At 37.6% G+C, this 23,207-nt stretch overlaps 1 protein-coding gene across 2 annotated transcripts in view; it reads left to right on the plus strand.

Annotated features, from left to right (window-relative positions):
* The window catches only part of GRM7 (glutamate metabotropic receptor 7), an 862,204-nt gene that overhangs the window by 257,696 nt on the left and 581,301 nt on the right, over nucleotides 1-23,207 (plus strand). For both annotated transcript variants that reach the window (XM_047851063.1, XM_047851065.1), the window contains exon 2: nucleotides 22,079-22,295. In XM_047851063.1, coding sequence (XP_047707019.1) covers nucleotides 22,079-22,295 — 217 coding nt within the window. The remainder of the gene's footprint in view (nucleotides 1-22,078; nucleotides 22,296-23,207) is intronic.

Below are 23,207 nucleotides of genomic sequence, written 5' to 3' on the forward strand. Positions count from 1 at the left end.
TGTTCATAGATAGCCATTGCTGTGTCACCACATGGCAGAGAGGGTTAAGGAGCTCTCTGGGGTCTCTTTTATAAGGGCACTAATCTCATTAATGAGAGCTCTGCCTTCAAAGTCTGATCACCTCCCAAAGGCCCCAACTTCTAATACTATGTCACTGGGGGTTAGGATTTCAACATACGACTTTTATAGGGAACACAAGCATCCGTTTGTAGAAACTACCAAATCCAGATATGGATTGAGCTTCCCAGAGACCTTACAACAAAGACTTCAGAGTCTCTTATGGTTTGGCTCCCTCCCTCTCTAACTTTTTTTTTTTCCCTTCCCTTCCTCCATGGTCTTCTGTTAAGTTTCTCAGGATCCACAGGAGAGTGAAAACATATGGTATCTGTCTTTCTCTGTATGACTTATTTCACTTAGCATAACACTTTCCAGTTCCATCCACATTGCTACAAAAGGCCATATTTCATTCTTTCTCATTGCCACATAGTATTCCATTGTGTATATAAACCACAATTTCTTTATCCTTTCATCAGTTGATGGACATTTAGGCTCTTTCCATAATTTGGTTATTGTTGAAAGTGCTGCTATAAACATTGGGTCTTAAAAACTGAGAACAATCTGAGGGTTGATTGGGGGTGGGAGGGAGGGGAGGGTGGGTGATGGGTATTGAGGAGGGCACCTGTTGGGATGAGCACTGGGTGTTGTATGGAAACCAATTTGACAATAAATTTCATATTAAAAAAATTAAAAAATTAAAAACATCAGAATGAAAAAAAGAAAAAGACTTCAACATGATCCATTTTCCTCTTATTTCTCATTCTTTTCTGTCTATTACCCAGTCTCAGTGAAGGGACAATTTATCACAAAGAGCCACTGAATATGCATTGAACATCTATGGACATAAGCATGCATGGATATACCATAGCATAAAGGAAGCAGAGATAGAATTTGTGAATAATGCTGAAAATAATACTAATATGGGTAACCAAACCTAAGCGTGGTAAGAAATGGGTCCTGAATAGCTGTGGGTGTACATGGCTAGGAAGGTGAGGTGTACCAGTCTATTTGCACACATTTTGAGAGGTGAGTATTTCCACAATATGATCCTATATTTACTATATTTTGCCCAAAAGTTACAGTTCTTTATCCTGATTAAAGAAGTAAAGGGGCGCCTGGGTGTTTCAGTCAGTTAATTGTCCATCTCGTCTGACTTTGAATTTCAGCTCAGGTCATGATCTCATGGTTTCGTGAGTTCGAGGCTCCCATCAGCCTCTGTATTCACAGTACAGAGCCTGCTTGGGCTTCTCTCTCTCTCCCTCTTTCTCTCTGCCCCTCCCCTGCTCACACTGTCTCTGTGTCTCCCAAAATAAATAAACTTAAAAATTTTTTACAGAAATTAAAAGTCATAAAGAACAAATTTCATAAATTTTGAAGGCCAAGTAATGATTTAAAATGTGAGTACTGGATATAATAAACTTCTAAATTGTCAAAACACAGATGAAAAAAATGTAAATCTTTTTTTCTGAAAGATAAAATGAGTCTTAAGACACATTAAGAATTGATCAAAATATTATCTGTTTTGATGTAATTAGTTATTCAAACTGTATAAACTAATTTAATAAAGCTACATATTTTACCAATATGATTTTTACAGAAAATGGTGGTAAAATGCTTTGAAAACCATGACTGACTAACCTATACAATGATTATTTAACTTTTATTCTCCTTTGAAAATACTTGTGAACAAAAGATATTTCAGTGCTAACATTTTAAATTATTGAAAATAGTACGAGAACATTTCATGCATCTAGCACATGTTATTTAGCAAACATCTGTCAGGGTAGGTACCTGCCATTAAGTACAAATTACTTTTCAAAAATAATAGTTAGCTTTTAAGTCTCAGATAAATCAAATACTGAAAGCAACTAATATGCTCTTAGGAAGGATTTTATCGTGAGGAGGGGCATCTGTTTAACCTGAATATCAGCAGTAGGAAAAACTTAGTACCTATAAAAAAGCATCCCTGGGAATTTTTGAAAAGGTTCCATTTTCCCTGTTGAGATACATATGGAAATTATGCACCCTCGCTCAAAGTGAATTGGTAAATCAGAATCACTATAATCAGAAACATTTCATCTTTGAATATGTCAGTGGTGAATGCACGATTCACATAAATGATTTGCCCGTCTTGTGTTCTTTTCATTTCTTTCTTCTCCCACCTCCATTGAAATCAGTACTGACTAATGTATAGAATTGTTGAATCATTGTACACCTGAAACTAAAATGATATAATAATGATAATGATAATAATAATAATTTTTTCTATTTATCATCATAGTAATGTTTGCCAGGAACTTTTAGACCCATTTTTCTATTCTTTTTTTTTTTTTTTTAGCTGCTTAGATGTGGATTACCAATGACTTAGGGAAGTTGGCCTGTTTGAACAATGGTGTGCTAGTTACCATAACTAAACTTTTACATGTGCTAGTTACCATAACTAAACTGTTACATGCCGTTGTTCTTAAGGAAGTATGATGCCTTGTTGTTGTAGAATACACATTAGGGATTATCTTTCTGATTCATCCACTGCCCCCTCCAATGGGGCTTTTCAGTAATTCTTCATCAACCTTGGAAATCAATGCTTCCAGGATCTCCCTGTGCCTCTACAACAACAGAAATGCCTTTGTATTGAGGCCTCCTTTGCCTCCTTGATAAAATCTCTCTTGACCACTTAAATCTTATCTGCCTGTCCTTTGGTGTAGTTATCAATTCCTACAAATCATTTTTCTGTCCTGCCCCACTGCCCCTGAATTTGGGAGCCTCCATTTCACTAAGTTCTACTTTGTTATATTCCCAGACCATTCAGAATGGATTGTGTCCTGGACCCAGTCTTTCTCCCTGATGCCCTGCTCTTATCTTGACCTATTTACTGTTCTAATCCAGCAAGTTTTGTCCATTTTTTTCCCTTTTCTCCACCTCTAATATGCTACTGCTTATAAACTATTATAAAACATATCACTTGTGATGGAGCTGCCATGGACACGATTGTTTTTATGGTGTTTTAAAGGCATAAGTGAAGAAAACAATACTATTAAATCAGAAGTATAAACTAACCAATAACAGTATTCTGATTCTGACAACCTCTTGATTGAAGAAACTTCCCAGTTTCAGGAGAATTAAAACGTGAAGTAGAGAAGCCTTATAAGTGAAGAAATGTGGTAGTGCATAGCCTTTTACCTCTATGGAGGAGAGCTGTAGTTATCTAGAATTAAGGGGATAAATCCAGACTGGGGTGGGAAGCAATGGAAACAAGATGGGAAACCTGTCAAAACCCAGAATAATTTTGATTAAAATTATCTAGTAATTGACAATAATTAATTACATTAATTACTTTGCTACAGTAGACACAAGCAATATTTAGCTTGTTCAGTTTCTTGGATCACACCAAGTACACTTTCCCTTAATAATAGGGAGGTGGTTCAGTCCTTTATTAATAGATCCACTTCGCTCTAGGGCTCTTTCCCCTCAGAATGAAAAATTTTGTGAACAGAAAGAAAAGTGGATCCAAGAGTAAGATAACATTGCAAGATAATATTTAGATATGCCCATGTTTCAGTCCCATGGAGTAATTATGACTTTTGTGTCTGAGACATACAGTGCAAGCCTAAGGTTTATGTCCTTTTTTACTTCTAATATTTCCTTTATTTTTGGTGTCATCCCACCCTTGGAATCTGTGTTTCACTCTCTGGGTAAATTTTCGTGGAACATGTGTAGAATAAAGATAGCCTGTTGTAGGAAAAATTAATCTGAGATTTAAAAAAAAATCTATTTGGCTAACAGATTTTTAGAGCTTGCATCCACATGATTAAAGATAAGAAGGTTATAACATCTCCTTAATCCATTCTGAGCTAAAATCTCACATGAGGCCGGGCTATCTAAACATTCCCACCACAAGCTGCACATTTGCTTATTTTCTGCCTTTTGAACACTTGCACTCATTCATCTCAGAGCGCCCTGTTGGGCTGCGCTCAACATGCTGACATGACAGCTTTTAGTTAGCCTTATAAGGGCTGCTTTGCAAGATGGCTGTTTCGCATCACTCCAAACCACATTAGAGACTTGTTGGCAGTGAAAATATTTACAGTGAGAGGGTTCTTTTTTCTGTTGTTCACATCTCTGTTGTTGCTGTAGTTGCTGTCATCTTTGTGATTGCTTCCTTCTCAGGGCAGTGAACCAGCTAACAACAGCATCCACTAAGTATCTATTTTGAGGGTGAGAGGCTTGCCTTGTTTGTGTTGTTAGAAATGGGACTTACCCATGAAAATTGACAGCTGAATTGTCACCTTCCCCTCAGGTGGTTCCCTAATTATAATCTGTTCTGTGCAGTGTCAGGAAATAGAAGAATAGAAAAACAGAGTCTCTCTTACTGCTGCAAAGTGAACAGGATCAGGACAGCCTGGGAGCAGAGAAAAGTCACACTGGAAATAGCTCAAAGGTTCTGGCCAGTTGTGAAGATGTGCTCTTCGGGAAGGTTACTCAGGTGGTTCAAATTGCCTCTAGCCTTTAGTGAACTTGACTAATGATGGGTTCAGTGATTTCTATCCCACAATAGGCTGGTGCTCTGGTACTTTGTTAAGATTTGAAATTACCTTTCTGAAAGTGCCATCTATTACCGTAACTCTGCACTCAAAGTCCCATTTTTAAGTAGTCAGTTGAGGTCAAATGTGTGACACTCAGATGGAGAGCAATGAATTAAAATCACCCTGATGTTTTAATTGCTATGCTCTAGACAGAATAGCTTATTTTAAATTGCTATGGGAAACCACTAGTCGCATATGAAACCCTGATAGTTTGTCATGTTTGATGGGGGTATGGTTTGGTGGTTGAAAAATGATCAGGCTTACAAATGCCGGGGCATCTTGCTTGTCAGTGTTTTGTTTCGTATATAACCTTGCGCTTTTCCCAGGATTATGTGGAGTTTGGAGGGGAACTGAGTTAATTACTTTTTATATCATAGGGAATTTAAAAAGATCCTTAATTTACAAAAATTTTAACATCCCAAGATAAAAAAAAATATTGTCTTTTAGGGGCACCCGGATGGCTCAGTTAGTTAAGCAACTGTCTCTTGATTTTGGCTCAGATCATGATCTCATGGTCTCCTGAGTTAAAGCCCCACATGGACTCTGTGCTGACAGTGTGGAGACTGTTTGAGATTCTCCCTCTTTATCTGCCCCCCCTCAAAATAAATACACCTAAAAATGTTCTTTAAAAAAAATTGGGATTACCACCTCTTCCTCTGTCTCTCCCCCTCCTCTACCTCTCTTTTTCTTTGCCCTTCTGTTGTTTTATTATGTGTCAATCTCTTCATTTTCTCTGGTCAGCATATCTCTGTCTCTTACTCGCCTCTGTGACTTCCTTTTATTTTTCTTCCTCATGGACAGGCTACTTGTAGTATGATAAAGAAAAAAAAAAAGAAAAATTGCCCTTGGACACCAACTCTCTGAAATATTGGGATCAAGGTGCACACAATTCTCTTTTATTAATTAAGTAAATCTCACTTATCTAAATGTGCTACTTCAAAGAAATTATGCAAACGTAAGCAATGGTCAACAAATTATGCCAAATTGGCTTCATACTAATCTTAGAAGGAGTTATCACTTCACTAAAAAATGATGTCACTTGTGAAATTATCCAACATTCTGGCTTTCTATTGAGCAGGGGGAAGGAGATATTTGGGGAGGATAATCTTTTATTTGCATTCTAGAGAGCAGCCAATTTTACTATATATTTATAAGGTCACAGCTCTCTCCCCACTAAATGCTTGAAGAGAGATTACATCTCTTTGTGTCCCTAACATCTTCCACAGACTGAAGTATTCGGTGAAGTATTGGGTGAATGGAACTGAACAGAGAGATCATTGCTACAAAGCAAATGGATCATACAATCTAACTCTAACAGTGTGGTATCCCTCACACAAATTAGAATCAATGCTTCAGCATCTATTTTCCTTGTCACCAATAGATGCTAAACTCAAGGTGGCTGTGTTGTACTCCATGGTTAGTAGTCTTCAGAAAACCTTCTGGTTACAATATTCCTTACAATGGATGCAGGTTTTTAGTTTTATTTTTCTTCATGCTAACTGGGAAAACATATCCTTTAAATCACATGAAATTTTTAGTATTTATCACTAGTAATATACACAGCATAATGATACTTAACATTATTCATAATATGTATACATGGACATATACCTAAATGAGAAATGTACAAGTATTTTATACTAAGACTGAAGAGTAACTAGCTTGTAATTTTCTCACATTCTTGGTACTTCTAATATTGTTTGCCTAATCCAAATGACCAATCTTCAAATCTGTACAGTTTTCTACCAGAAGTGGAGAAGCCAGAGCTCCTTAATATGCGTATTGATTTTGCTGTGGAGATAGATTAAGATCAGAATGAAAACAGAATTTTTTCTCTGAGGTATAGTGCAAGCCTGTGTAAATAGGATTCATTTAAGTAGGAAGCTCACACAATGTAATTTCAGAGAGATGAAGGGAAAAGATGGCTAAGGGAAGACTAGAAGTCATGATTAAATACATGTATGGGGCCCTTTGCTTTAAACAAATCTGGCAGATGTAAAACCACATGATCACTATTGGATATTAAGTAGAAGTAATTTTCTACTTGGCACAGTGGTTTTTCAGTTTTCAAAAAAATGACATAAAGTATTGATCCATCCCACAAACCAAACCATGAGATCATGGCCCGAGCTGAAATCAAGAGTCAGATGATCAACCGACTGAGCCACCCCGGAGACCTCCTGCTTGGCATTTTAGCTGGGAAATTATCTTGTCATTCATTTTATTTTAAATTCTACGCATGAATGCAAACATGCATGAAAGTCTGACTGCTGAAAACCTGACAGCTAATATCCGTAGCTCATTGCTCCAAGATGCATAGGTTGATAATGATGACATTTGAATCTCATGAGTTCTTCATTTGGGATGATAGTTTATAGCTATAGCTGTTTTCCTGCCCTTGGTAGTAGAGAAATCAAGAATTATAACTTCTTAATTGCTCAAAGTGGAGTCGGTTAGGGGAGCCATCTTTCCAGTCCAGGGAGGACCATTATAGCAAAAAAAAGAACCCACAGATAATCACAAAGTTGCCTGTAAGCTGAAGGTAAGAGGAAAAAAAAACCTTTAAAAAATGTTTTTTAATGTTTATTTTTGAGAGAGGTAGACAGAGACAGAGTGTGAGCAGGGGAGGGGCAGAGAGAGGGAGACAGAAATGGAAGCGGGCTCCAGGCTCCATGCTATCAGCAGAGCCCAACACGGGGCCCAGAGACCAACATAGGCTCGAACTCAGGTATTGTACAATCATGACCTGAGCCAAAGTCAGAGGCTTAACCAATTGAGCCACCCAGGCACGCGCCAAAATACTTTTTTTTTTTAATGAATATTAAACTTGCTCATATTAAAAACATTTAAAAAAGAGTGTTGTATGGAGAAGATTGGAAACTTTTAGTGAACTTTCATGGATATTTAAAGCCGAAGAATTGGGAAATTATAAAGTCCATGCCATTTTAGTGTCTGGAAGGTTTTCATGGAAATAGGCATACTATTTGAAGGTTATTATAGGATAATGTTAGTAGGAATGTACACCCAACATGATTTATCACCTGTGATCAATATATGGTTAATATCCTAGCAGGCGATTATTGATTATTATTTTGTCTTCTTTGTCTTGTATATAATCGTTTTGGAAATTGATTTAGTCATACATAAATTGTCAAATGTATCTAATTACTAGTCCCCTTGCCTAGAAATGCAGATGGCTGACTCATCCATCCTTCAAGATTGTGTTAGGTAATGACCACTCTGTCTATATTCATTCTTCTTCCTTAGTAATAAACTTCAGTATTATTTGGGATGACAGTGCACATGGCTAAAGGACAATATTAAAAAAAATCTTTTCTTGCAACTAGATGTGACTATGAGACTATTTTGGACAATGGCATATAGGTGGAAGTGTTCTATGCAAGCCTGGGAAGGTGCTTTAGAAGGATTTCATCCAAGGGGTGCCTGGGTGGCTCAGTTGGTTGAGCATCGGACTTTGGCTCAGGTCATGATCTTGCGGTTCGTGGGTTCAAACCTTGCGTTGGGCTCTGTGCTAACAGTTCGGAGCCTGGAGCCTACTTCAGATCCTCTGTCCCTCTCCCCAACCCCTCTATGTAGGCTCTCTCTCAAAAATAAATAAACATTGAAAAAAAAGGACTTTATCCGACTGGAAAATGTGCCCCCTTGTCTTTTTCCATATCTCCTATATTGCTGCCTGAAGTGAATCTATCATTGCTGGAGCTTTGATAGCATTTGGAATCATAAATGGTCTTAATGATGGAATTGACATTCTAGGATGTTAGAGCAGAGAAATACAAAGGCCCTGGTTCCCTGGTGACAGTGGGACTGTCATGCCAGCTCTGGACTGTTTACATATCAACTTATATTGTATGACAAAGAAACATATTTTTGAGTAACTGTTATTTTGAGTTTTCTATTTTTGAAACCAAACCAGTTCATAATTGGCATCACGTAAAAGCCAAAATCAGTCTTCCTCATTTTGAAATGTAATATGCAGTGGGACTGAACACGTAGGACAGTATGGATTTTTGAAACATCACTGTAGGAACTAGTCAAAAGATGTGAACTTAACAATTCCTCACTAACATTGTGACAATGTGACTGTATAAATTACATTCCCTCTCTGGGTATTTTTTTTTCTTTTTTTTTTTTTTTAGTAGAGATCTGACTCCATTAGCAGTAGCATCATATCGTTGGCCATTTGCAACCTGGCAACTAAAGTACAAGATTAGGGAGAACACATGATACGTCCAGCCAAGATTTGCACCTAATAAGAATCTATGCATCACAGAGGGCATTATCAGCTCCATCTCAAAATCTTTCCTAAAACAGTCTCATTAAAATCCAGCTGTGGTTCTACCATTGATGATATTCTCTCTCCCCCTCAATCTCCACAGGAAGCAGTCAACCTAAAATATAATTACATGTCAGAAATATGCAATCATGGTAATTGGATGATGATATGGTGGCAGGTGATATGATAGCAGAAGTTGCAGGATATAGGGAAGGAATATTAAAAATGGCAAATTCTAGAACAAATCAATATTTCCAACAACATGCCGTGAAGAGAACTTATCAGGCTACTGTAGCCTGAAAAATATCTTGGAAATTTTACAGAAGGTATTGTAGCATACATATGCTTGCAGGAAATAGGCTTTGTCAAGACAGAAGCTAAAGTAGTGAGGGGTGCACTAATTATCTTTCTAGATGGAGATGTCTGAGTCCATGAAAGACATGAGTGCATTTACAATAATTATATTAAGATCTATTAACCCTGGATGAACTTCACCAACATTTGGACCTCTGGCTGGGAGACTTTACCCTTCCAAAATCTTTACCATAGTTTTCCCTTTTCTATTCTTCATGCCCATCCAGCAACTAGGAAGGACTGGAAAGAAAAAAAAAATAGACAAATGCTTAGCTTTGCTTCTTCTACCAACCCTTGAGATTATATGCAGGAGAGGTACCTTTTAACAAAGTGACCAAATTCCTTATTTCCTGTAACAACAGGGAATAGCCCACTTCAGATGCCAGATGAAAGGACGAAAAACTTGTCATGGAGACCTTGTTGAACAATCAGTGACACTTTCTGTAACTGAATCATTGTTGAGTGAAGGAGCCTCTAAGTTATTACACTGCGGGTACTTGGGACTTAGTAATTCTTGAGATTTCTCCTTTTTTTTTTTTGTTAACATTTACTTATTTTTGAAAGAGAGAGAGAGTGAGTGAGTGAGCAAGGGAGGAGAAGAAAGAGAGGGAGACACAGAATCCAAAGCAGGCTCAAGGATCTGAGCTGTCAGCACAGAGCCCAACATGGGGCTTGAACCCATGAACCACGAGATCATGACCTGAGTCGAAGTGGGATGCTTAGCCAACTGAGTCATCAAGGCTCCCGGGGATTTCTCCTTTTGTGTCACCTTACTGTTCTTCTGCGAGTGCAGTAATGGGTGTTAATAGGTTCTGTATATTTTATTAGTGTTGAAGTGTTATTGTTATAATAAAAGAAACAAAATACTTTTAGATAGGTATTAGTTTTATTTTATCACTTAGCCCTATCCTTTCTCCAGCTCTAAAGCAAGTGGAACTATGGATTCTACCCTCCAGCCATACATATTCCCCTGCTTTCTTCGAAAGCACCCCATGTTTTAGTTACTCTACACAGTGTTTTCACCATTTCCCCCACCCCCAGGAAAGGCTTTCTCTTGCTCCTTTCCTGGGGGGATATCTGCCTCCTGTCTTCCAATTAGCTTAAACAACACATCTTAGTCATATCTCCTTTAAATTTACAAATTAAATAGTTGTATTCTCCTCAGTGACCTTTCAGTATTTCATTCAAACCAGTTTTCCCCACCAAAGTGGTTTCTGGGGAATAATAATCATATAAAACTAAAATGAATGCAGATTTCTTTATATATTAGATCATCACACCCCTAAAACTGGTCTATCTAATTCTTATATCTACAGTTCCTAAATTAACAAACTTTAAAAAAAATCTGGTCCTATAGTACTGGCATAGAATTGTATTACCTGAATTAAATACTATGTATTTATTACATGGGAATCTTACAAATCATCCTATCTGCATTAATAAACAGTTGCTAATGCTTGTTTACTCAGAACATGAGCCATATAGAAGCTAAAATAAAGAACATAGTTTTCCCTCCCTGTAGAAGGGAATAAAAAGTAAATAAGGAATTTTTTTCAAGTAAGCCTCTTTCAGGGAATCAGAGGATCAGCCCAGATTTAACTTCATCTTCTGGGACATCTACATCTGTAGTCTTCTACAATGAGAATTAATGTACCTACAGTCCTGCCATACCCTGAAAGGGGCTTCTGAATCCTTCAGCAAAGATTGTATCATGTTCAGTAGCATTTCTGTTTAGTGCACTTTATTGTGCCCTGACTTTCTGAGAACTGGAATTCATATGACACATAGTTCACTACAATATTTAATTAACTGTAATACTCCATTTTCTTTTTTGTTTAATTTTTAATGTTTACTATTTATTTTTGAGAGAGACACAAGCAAGGGAGGGGCAGAGAGAGCGGGAAACACTGAATCTAAAGCAGGCTCCAGGCCCTGAGCTGTCAGCACAGAGCCCAGACTGGGGCCTTGAACCCACCAATCATGAGATCATGACCTGAGCCAAAGTTGGATACTTACCAGACTGAGCTACCAGGTGCCCCTGTAATACTCCATTTTCAAGCATCCTGAATAATCAAGATTATTGGACTATAGCACACTTATAAAGGTGGCAATGGTTCTCAGAAAATAAATTCAGATTTCATTTTATTTTCTTCTCCACTTTAAGAAGTTCCTGGTTGGGGCGCCTGGGTGGCTCAGTCGGTTAAGCGTCCGACTGGCTCAGGTCATGATCTCGCGGTTCATGAGTTCAAGCCCCGCGTCAGGCTCTGTGCTGATGGCTCAGAGCCTGGAGCCTGTTTCAGATTCTGTGTCTCCCTCTCTCTCTGACCCTCCCCCATTCATGCTCTGTCTCTCTCTGTTTCAAAAATAAATGAACGTTAAAAAATTAAAAAAACAAAAAAACAAAAAAAAACAAGAAGTTCCTGGCTGTGTCCACGTAAAGGACTTTGCATTGTAGTAGCTTGTATCTGTGCATTCTATTGAGAAACCAGATAATTGAAGGTGACTGGGAAACACACACAGCTTTGATAATTGGAACAGATTGGCAAGTAGAAGAGAAAACATGCAAAGCTGAGTTTACAAGACATTCAAAATATCTCTTCATTTTTATTTTGTGACCACAGTATGATGACTCCAACTGGTCTTTTCCACAGATAATCCTCCACTGGTTCAGCCAAAGCAATTTTGCACTCTCCACCCCCCACCCCCACTCCCCAACCCCACATACAGACAGGGATATCTTGCATTGTCTGCATTCATTTTTGACTGTGACAACCTTAGGATGTGCTACTGGCACCTAATGACAGAGGTCAGGGATGCTACTAACCATCCTACACAGAACAGGAGAGTTCATCTCCTTACCACCACAAAGGCTTATCTGAACCCAGATATCAATAGTAGCAAGGTCTGGGAGCCCCGATCTATAGCGATTTGACATTTATGTTGCTAGCGGAATACCTCAAAAGTCAGCCTTTAGTGTTTGATAAACCAAACTCTAGGCATGAGACTCTGGCCCTTATGGCCTTAAAAGAGACCTAGGATCAAATCTAATAAATATGAAAAACGTTAAACACTTACTGTGGTTACTTTTTATTTTTTTATTCATATATGGTTGTAGGAATACTTACCAGAGATAACTCATGGATGTGTAGGATCAGGAAGGACCATGAAAGATTATAAAAATCACCCCCCTCCCTGTTTTCTTCTATTTCTCTAATAAAGTATATGCCGATGATTTCTGTGGTGCCATGTCGGAGTAGCAGGGAGGTTTCCATTGTACTTTGTCACTGAATGCTATGGAGATATGGGTGGAGATACTTCTCCAATCAACAGAAGTTCTCAGGGAGCTATATGCTACATACACATATATCCCCAGACACACTTTTAAGTAGGATGCTTATTTAAGCAAATAGAACCAGACAAAACAGCATTGTATGCCAGTATGACATGTAAAAATATTGTTTTGTAGGTATTTCACCTTTACCCTGTGATGTAGGTTGGGCTTATATTATTAGCCCCATTTTATGGATAGAGATATAACCCTGGAGAGCTTGTCTAACTTGTCTAGCAGTAACTTGTGCTATCACTGTTTTGGCTGCTATTAATCATCTAAAAAGTCCCAGCTTTCTCTTGACTTTTTATGGTTCATGAGAAATGTGGATCAACAAGCTGTAAGTGACATAGAGAAGTTCTAAGGACATTTCCTAACCATTCCTAACATTTGCTACCTATGGGATGTGTAAGATACTAGGTTGCCCCATTTTGCATTGATACTGCATCTCATTTATTCACATTGGGCTGGTGAGGTCATGTCCTTTTCCTTGAGTCACCTTTGTGGCTACAGAAATCCTGTGTTCTGTTTGGCCACATGTGCCAACATCTGGACTCTGAATTACAGTTATCTTTACATCAACTCTAAAAACTTGGAGATGAGGAAGGCAAAACAGAATATTCATGACAGTAACATTTTTACCTGTTACACGTTGTTGCAGAAATCCATGAGGTTATATATGTAAAGAAGCACACATCTAAAAGTCCAGTATATAGAGAGATTTAATAAAGCAATAGCAATAAAATCAATAACACATAAACCTTTTTACACATGTATTATACAAATTTGATTGGCAGTCCACATGTAGAACTCTTGGCTCTCAAGAAGATGGTTTTTACCACTCACAAAATGTTGAAGGTGTTATGAAGTTAAAGAAAGGAAAGATGAAAGAAAAAAATTGCAATACTTAATGATAATCTCTGTCATGAACAATTTAAAGTTGAGTGAAACTCCAGATTGTAGATAGATTGGGAGTTATTAATCATTACTAAGTGCTTTGAAAGAAATAAATACTACCAAAAATACATATTAAAGCCCAACCATCCAAATATGTACTGAGATATTATTGAGAGAAGAGGTAAGTATGAAGTGAGGAGAATGATGCTTCAAAGAATGAACCTGAAAGGGTTATTCATTCATTTTCCCTTTTGGGGGATCCATATCAATAAAGCTTAATAAGAACTAAGAGTGAAATTGCTGCTAACTGTGAACTTAATAATGCCCCACCGGGAGTTCATTAATATCTCAACAGGTACACTGAAGCATTATCTTAATTGCACACGATACTTTCAAAAATTGCCTTTTACAATTTTTGTGGAAACTGCCCTCTAGAATAAGCATTAGTACATTTTGTATTGCCTTCCCTAGCTATGCAGATTTCCCAGGAACATGGAACTGTAAACCTTATTCACTTTTACAAAACTAAGAAGTTCCCAGGTGACTGACCTTGTCACAGGCACTGTCCTTAGAATATAAAGAAGAGGAAGCTCAAAATCCACCAAATCAATTTCAGGTCCTTCCTTTTTTCTAAAAAAGTGAAGTGGTTCCTTCATTTTATAAATGTTAAGGAATGTATTTTGAAGAGAATCGAGTTTGTGTTGGAGTAGCGGTGACCATTTGGATTTTAAAAATATTAATGTAATCACTTCCAAATCTGGACTTTGGTCTTCAGTTATTTTGACAGACGTTGACACTATGATGATGCTTAGAGGAGTGCTGTTTCCAAGCCCAAGAGATCCCTTTGCCTAGAAGTGTTTGACTTTGTAGTAATTATGGGATAAAATTAAATTTAGTAGAGTTCAATCTTGTCAACACTTGGAAAGCAAAAGTGCATCACACACTCATTTGATTTTCTATTAGAAATGACATGGAATTATTTTCTCTAGCTTTGTTTAATATATTCCTTCTTTTTCCTCCTGTTTTGATTTGATAATGGCAATGTTAACATAAAGTAAAAGCATTTAACTGGAACCAAGGACCTGGGATGCCAAACACTAATTGCTTCTTGTGTCTGACATCCAAGCCTGGTTGTATAAGGGAGAAAAGCTAAGGAGACAGCAGGGCAGAATGACCCTGTTTAAAATGATAAATTTAAGTATGTTTTGCAGAGTTAGACTGAACTCTGGCTGCTTCCTGGAGGTGTCTTGAATTGTCAAGTCTCAGGCCTAAGAGAAAAAACAGAATGAACAGTTGAAATGACTCCCTAGATCCCTTTACCTTTACCTACATTCCAATGATGAGGAAGGTACTCCTAAGGACTCATGGGCCAAGGATAAATAAAAAGGGTGAAAGAAGATGTTTGCTTCCATGCTTAAAGCTGCCAGTCAGTCACAGGTCCGACAAGGGCAGGGATAACTCCCATAAACTGTGAGTCTCTCTTGCCACCCATCCAGGTAGATGAGGGATTCTGTTCTCTTAGCATTATTCTATTCATTCGTTGGCTGGCTTACTCATTCACAGTGCTGTCCAGTGGTGATAAAATGAACAAAGTCTTTGCTCTTTGTGAGGGTAAGTACTCTCCAGGAAAGGTGAGCAGGATAAACAGATAATTACACAGATAACTAACAGTGTACCCAGAAAGTTGTGACACTTGTTTCCAAAGGAAACCACAGCATTTCAGAACTCCTCATTGACCTTGCTATGAACTTCTGCTTTCTAGGGTGAATATTGAAGATTAGGAGAGAGCCCTGTGCATCTCCTAGTGATTGCTGTGTTCCAAGAACTGGATGTAAATTAACTTGATTATTTTTTCTGTCCACCGAACAAATCCATTACCACAATCACTTGTATTGTGGGGTACAAGTATTAAAAACTTGAATGTTTATGGGGCGCCTGGGTGGCGCAGTCGGTTAAGCGTCCGACTTCAGCCAGGTCACGATCTCGCAGTCCGGGAGTTCGAGCCCCGCGTCAGGCTCTGGGCTGATGGCTCAGAGCCTGGAGCCTGTTTCCGATTCTGTGTCTCCCTCTCTCTCTGCCCCTCCCCCGTTCATGCTCTGTCTCTCTCTGTCCCAAAAATAAATAAACGTTGAAAAAAAATTTTGAAAAAAAAAAAAACTTGAATGTTTTTAGAAGTGCAGATAATGTAAGTTATATTTAAATGTCTTTTTTTTTTGAGAGAGAGAGAGAGCAAGTGTGTGGGGAGGAGTGTCACAGGGAGACAGAGAATCTTAAGCAGGTTCCATGCTCAATGCAGAGCCCAGTGCAGGGCTCAGTCTCCCGACCCTGGGACCATGCCCTGAGTCAAAATTAAGATTCAGATGCTCAACTGACTGAGGCTCCCAAGCACCCCCAAAATTCTTGAAATGATTTTTCCTCTGGCCTTAATTCTCTTAGATTTATAGGAATTCTTAGGATCTTAAATGTTCATATATATTTTAAAAGTTAAACTAAGAACTCAATAAATTGCGATTTTTGTTTGGTTGGTGTTCTTTCCTTTTTCTGTTTTAAGAGTAAGATATAGGTTTGGGAAATGTCGCATCTGATAATTGAAGAATGATGGGTTTATTGCTGTTTTTATTTGTTGCTTTTCAATGTTTAAAAAGGGTCCAGATTGGCTTCTACATAACTTTGAAATGACTACTTTCTGGTGTGAGAACTATTCAAAAACTTGATTACTTGAAACAAATTTCCATCTTGTGATTATTGTCACTTTGATTCATACCTTGGGAGAAATAATTGTACAAACGAGATTTTTCTCTTTTTTAAATTTTTAACATTTATTTCTGAGACACACACACACACACACACACACACACACACACACACACACAGAATGCAAGTGGGGGAGGGGCATAAAGGGAGGGAGACACAGAATTTGAGGCAGGCTCCAGGCTCTGAGCTGTCAGCCCAGAGCCTGATGTAGGGCTCGAACTTATGAACTGTGAAATCATGACCTGAGTCAAAGTCAGATGCTCAACCGACTGAGCCCCTTGATTTTATTAAAAAAAAAAAAAAAAAAGACTTGGTGGAGAGGTATATTTTTTCAACTATTTGGAGACATGTATAGTAAGTACTATGAGTTCTAGCTGAAGACTGTATGTTGTCAAAATAAGATTTTAACTGATAATCTTAATTCTTCCTTTGACTATACATTTTTCAAGATGAGAAATAAGAATAAATTCTAGTTGACTTTAAACACTCACTGTGGATAAATGTGAACAAGGACATCTATTTTCACCTCTGTCATTTCTGTTTTCCTGGATATTCTAGCTGATGTAATTAAAAAATAAAACTAAATGAATTTTTATAATATGAGTTCCTTACCTGAAAATCCCAAGAAAATAAACCGAAAGCTGTTAAAACTAATAAGAATTTTAACAAGGGTGTAAGTCACAAAGTAAATATACAAAATTAATAGATTCCTCTATACCAGCAATAAATAGAAAACAAAATGAAAATGTTATATCATTCATAATGCAATAAAAATAGCAATTATCTAGAAATAAAGTTAATATTAATTATCTAGAAATAAAGTTAACAGTGTGCAAGGCCTACATGGAGACAGTCATAAAGTTTTACTAATAGAAAAGAATGAACAACAAAATGGATGAAAATAGTTATTTTCCCATAAGGGAAAATAAAATATTATAAATATATCAATTCTTCCCACATTAATTTATAAATATAATGCAATTCTCATCAAAATCTTAATGGAACTTTATTATAAATTTGAAAAAATATGCTAAAATTTCAGCTGGAAAACTAAACTGTGATTGCCCATGGTAATTTATAAAAGAACAGTTATGAAGAGAGGATACATTCCAACTAATATAGCCTTAAACACTCTAAGCTTATAAGAACTAAAATAGTAAAACACTGTCCTAAGACTTGGAAGATAGAAAAATGGAATAAGTAGAGAATACACCCTGGTGATCCAAGGATATTTAAGGATTTAAGCTGTGGGGTACCCAGATGGCTCAGTTGGTTAAATGTCCAACTCTTGATTTCAGCTCTGGTCAAGATCTCATGGTTTATGAGATCAAGCCCTGCATTGGGCTCTGTTTTGACAGCGTGGAGCTTACTTGGTTCTCTCTCTCTCTGTCTCTGTCTCTCTCTCTCTGTCTCTCTCTCTGTCTCTTTCTCACACACACACACACACACACACACACACTAAATAAACTTAAAAAAAATTAATATGTGACAAGAGATAGTCTTTGCCATAAGTATAGACTGTTGCTCTACCATCTATAATGATTCCAAATAATTTCAATATAGGGAAATATTTAAACGTATTTCCCTAAATATTTCTGTCACATTGGTGGGGGTAGAGGCTTGAACAATATTCTAACAAAATATTCAGGGATAACTACAGAGAATTGAATTAGCTTTGAAGATTCTTTTTTCTTCTAATAGCAAAAACTTAGTAAGTGTTTTAAAATTTAACAATAAATGTTAGGTTTAGATAAGCAGAATATTCTACAATGAAAAAGAGAGAGAAAGACAAATGAAAGGGTCAGGGGGAGGGAAGAAGAGATTAAGACCCACATTTTTATAGTTAGTAATATGTATATCTGTACCCAAATGCACACACAAAAATGAGAGACAAATTGTTAACAGGGATGAAGGTATTAAAGTTATTTCTTCTTTTTGTTTTCTAAGAAAAAGCACAAACTCATTCTAAACAACTACAATGGATTGTAGATGTTTTCATTCCTATTTTGGACTCATCATTAGTGAAAACCATGTTTGTGTGATAGGTTTTTATGAAGAGCAGAGAATAATAAAATAAGATGAAAATTTAGTCATCTGATTCAGATGAAAAGTGCTTTAGTTTTTTTTTTTTTAGAGGCTTTTTTAAAGTTTATTCTGAGGGAGAGAGAGAGCACACATGCAAACAGGGAAGGGGCAGAAGAGAGAGAGAGGGAGAGAATCCCCAGCGGGCTCTGTTCTCTCACTTGGAGCCAGATGTGGGGCTTGAACTCAGAAACTATGAGATCATGACCTGAGCTGAAATCAAGAGTCAGATGCTTAACCAACAGAGCCACCCAGGTGACCCCCCCCCATGTTCTTTTTAATCAGAGAAAGGAAGTTTCAACAAGAGATGAAATACCTACTTTCTATAGCCAAAGTGTCACTACACTGAATTTTCTTCATCAAGAGATCAATTCTGCATTTCCGTAGGAGATTGGCAAGAGGGGAGGGTTTCAGTAACAGAAAGAAAAAGTAGCGCTAAGGTATCAAGGAGAGTGTGAAGGTCAATAACTGAAGACGACTAATAAAATTTGGCCAGTTGTAGGTACCAGTTATAACACATACTTCAAAATAATTACTTTGTGTGCTTAAACATTCTTTTGAAAATAAGTAAATATACAACATAATACTTAAATAAATGCATAGATCATATTTCATAGGTTACATAAATTCTTGCAGTCCTTCATCTCTTACTTTGAGGAGGCATGTCCTTATGCAGCTATATTTTTATCACAGAAATGAAACCCATTTGTTCTTTCATTCCTTATTCTAGCATATGCATAATGTAGAAATAAGTACACTGTATATAAGATGTTTGCATGATCCTAAAGGACTATATGAGTCTTAACCTGGGAGCATCTTATTTATTATGAAGAACTAGACCACATATAGTGACCACTTTCAATGGGTGCAGGTAGTGAGGGAAGCAATCTGTTTCACCAGGATTTTCATTACTGAATTTGGGCACAGTTTAGAAAATGCACTAGCATTGGGAGTGCTCCATAATTCTGATATTTTACAGTAGCTACATAAATGCAAATTCAAGTAGAGGACTGGATGTATCTTCATTAGCGCTGTTTCAAAGGTAGAAAGGGATTTTGGCAGTAAAGACATCTGTGCAACAGCATGAAGCTTTTACATTTTCACAAGTTGAAACTGATGGAAATGAATTGACATGCTTGGCTTCTTTCCTTTTTATTTCTTATATGAAAAAGTCTCTCTCTCCCACCCCCCACCTCTCTCCCTCTCTCTTTGTCCATTCCTTAATCTATTTCCTTTTTTTCTGCCTAGAGTTCTTATTCAGTTGATGTTTTCCTACCTAAAATCTGTAATCTTGGGACTATAAATGAAACATAGGAAGCTCATTCTACTGAGATATTTGTATAAGCTTCAACAAGACGTTTACATAAAATGTTTGAATAACAGTCTAAGAATGATCACTAAAAAACTTTCAGTGGCTCTGTAGTCAGTTCTGTGGACAGAAACTGTCCTGAACTCTAGTAATCTACTTCCCTTCTTTGTCTTACTCTTCTTATTAAAATGTTTTACCAGTGATTCAGCAAAGTATGGTAGTTAAGAGTTCACAAGTTCACACAGAGGCACTCCCAGGTGTGGGTGCTGCTCTGTCTTACAACTTTGTGACTTAACACAAGGTCATATTATTCTACTTCCAAGTTTCAATTTCCTCTTATGTAAAATGAGGTAATAATAGTATAGAATATTTACTGATGGTTGGATACGTTCATGCATATAAACTTATAGAACATAGCTGGCAGTAAGAAAGAGTTGGGTAAATAGTAGAGATCATTTCTAAAGTGATAATGATAGGAATGTATAAAACTATGTCCTTCCCTTAGAACAATGAGGGGAATGTGATAATGTGTCACAGAGAACTTGGGAAGTCAAATGAAGGGAATGTGTTAACTTAGGAAACACACCATTCTCTGTTTGGATTATCATTGCCCCCATGTATTAATCAACCAGTCTGTCCCAGTCATCATGCTAAGCAATGTATAATCATTATTCTTATCCCTCAAAACAAACTTTTATTAATGATAGCTCATTAAGAAGTAAACTAACTTCACCAAGGTAAACACTCATGAAGAGAAACATCAGGCTTTGATTCTAGATCTTGTCAATACTAAAGCCCATTTTATTTCCACTGTACCTCACTACCCCTGTCTCAGGATGTTGCTCCTCATCTGGAGACTGAGGCTTTCTCACACTGATTTGAGGCTTTGGATCAGTGACAGTGCCCCCAATGGTCATGGAGAAAAAGTACATCAAGGGTGGACTGCATGGTGGGTCATCTACTGCCAAGGCCATATGACTTAACAGTAATGCAGACCTAGGAAAATTGGTAGAGGAATGAGCTTTCAGAGGTGGTAACCAGCTTTAAACAACACTGTTTGGTTTAGGAATAGATTAATATTGAGTAGAATTTTTTGAGGGCTCGAACAATCACCTTGAGTGTAGCTTTGGCATCTTTGGAGCAGAGTTGACTATTGGGCTTGGCTTGAAGAAAGATCAAAACTGGCCTTTAGATACTTGAGAAATACTTATGATAAAGCAAGGGTGAGTCCTTGGAGAGAATGCAGGCAGAATTTTGTGAAGTTGCTCATTTTTATAGGTGGACTAATGCAGGCTAGTGTTAGCCTATTGCATGCTAGTGTTAGAAGAATGAGGGGACAGAGCTTGTAATGGTCATTAGTGAGAGGTCCTGAGGTTAGGACCTAAGACAGGGTCCTAATTGATTGTTATTTCAGGGCTTCCCCTTGGGTATTTGGAATCCCAAGCAAACATTTTTTTACAGGGCCTCTTTATTTATATGTAATTTGACTGAACTAAAATCAGAGTGTCAGGCCTACTTAGGTAGCCTTATCTCATGTAATCCTAAGAAAAAGTACTATACCAGGTATGGGGAGCAATCTGCATGTTAGGCTACCCTCCTGGAACTGGGTCCCTGCTATGGGGCCCTAGGATGATCCTTATAAGTATAAGTTCTAGAGCTCCTTGGGGCATCTGGTTAATCCTGTGTAAGGTAGAGGGCCAGAGGATTCTTTAAGTGGAAAAAATGGGAATCAGACCCCCATGCAGGCTCCATGCAGGCAGGAATGCCAACCCTCTACCATCACCCAAAGAGGAGCTTAGAGAACTTTAAAGAAGGCCCTCCAAAGTGCAGGGACTACTGATGTAAAGGCCTTGTGGCAGAGAGCCTCCAGCCTGGTTCTAAGGGTGTTATTTAGCTACTTTATAACATTTTTTGAAGAGTCCATGAAATAATGCATGCAGCTTGCTTAGACATTTCCTCACAGGTGATTGGTACTCAACATTAGACGTCTGATGACATCTACCAATATTCATGGGCTTTGTCAACTACACCTATCCTATGCAAACTCCAGTTAGGCGATTGTGTTTCTGTTGTGGTGGTGATGATGGTTTCTAATAGTTTATAAGAAGCAAAGCATGATTCTGAATGTTTGTGAGAATGTTTACAAAGTTTGTTTTCCTAACTACCATGACTCATGTGATTTCCATACCATCCTCATTCCCTCTTCTACAGAGGAGGAAACAAAAGGCCAAAGCACAAAAGTACCGCCTTTTGTGCTGTCAGAAGGTGATTGGTTGCATTTAGGTGGTTTACAGTTACCGGGTGCAACGTCTTTGGACGTTGAGCAAGCCCTGTATTGTGAGTCAGTGGTCATAAGTATAAATAAATCTCTCACATCCAGGTGGTGTGCTCTCTCATGTGGTGCTTTCTTTTCTTTCCAGATCCCCCAGATCAGTTACGCATCAACGGCACCTGAGTTAAGTGATGACAGGCGCTACGACTTCTTCTCTCGTGTGGTCCCACCTGACTCCTTCCAAGCTCAGGCTATGGTGGACATTGTAAAGGCCCTAGGCTGGAATTATGTGTCTACCCTTGCATCTGAAGGAAGTTACGGAGAGAAAGGTGTGGAATCCTTCACGCAGATTTCCAAAGAGGCAGGTAGGAAGAGATTGCAATGGTCAAGATGACCCTCTTCACATACCTGTGGCTTGTAGTGTTCTTCTCAATCTTTACTAAACACACACTGTACATAGTCACCATAGGCCTACTCTCACATTCCCTACTGCCTGTTAAGTGAATTTGTAAAGACTTCATTTATAACACTTTGCCATTTTTGAAGAGAATATTTTCAAAAGTGTGAAACTGAAGTACTTGAAAGTATTAGTAGCAGAAGTGGAGAAAAGATGCTGTGCACTAAATTTGGTATCTTATTTCTGTGTAATGAATAACAGTGTGGATTGCAGCCTGCATACAGAAGACTAAGACAGTATTGCTAAATGTGCCTCTCCACACATACCCTCCCTCTCTGCCCCTCTCCAAAATGCATAGAATTATTTAGAATTATGAGACCCTGGTCATGGTGGGCCTTTGCTTTGAAGAGAAATGACAGTGATAGCTCTGAATTACTTGTCCAAAATAAAGTTAAATAAATTATCTAGGCTATAGCCTGTGTTTAGACAAATAATCTTTGGAACTTTAGATTATTTTGAGAAAAATGGTTCAATTAAGTAGTGCTTGTAGTAGATTCTTTTATGTTTATTTATCTCAAAATGGAAGTAAAGGGTTCAGCTGTTTGGCCAGCTGGTTTTCATTGGGCAGATTTTGAAAAATGAGATAAAATTCTTGCATGTAGAAATTCTGGCAATAAATATTTAGACTTCCCCTAATGGAAATATTGGATGTAGTAAACATATATTTAAAAAAACACATGCGTTGATGTTCCTGTAAAGTTCTTAATGCTAATGTTAGGTCCTCCATTTGGTTGTGAGTATTTCATCTAATCTAAATTGTTATTGACTGGAGTAGTTAACCAATCATAAAAGCAAACAAACAAACAAGGTGATAGAAACA

The sequence above is a fragment of the Prionailurus viverrinus genome, chromosome A2, assembly GCF_022837055.1.
Source record: "Prionailurus viverrinus isolate Anna chromosome A2, UM_Priviv_1.0, whole genome shotgun sequence".
Lineage (NCBI taxonomy): Eukaryota > Metazoa > Chordata > Mammalia > Carnivora > Felidae > Prionailurus > Prionailurus viverrinus.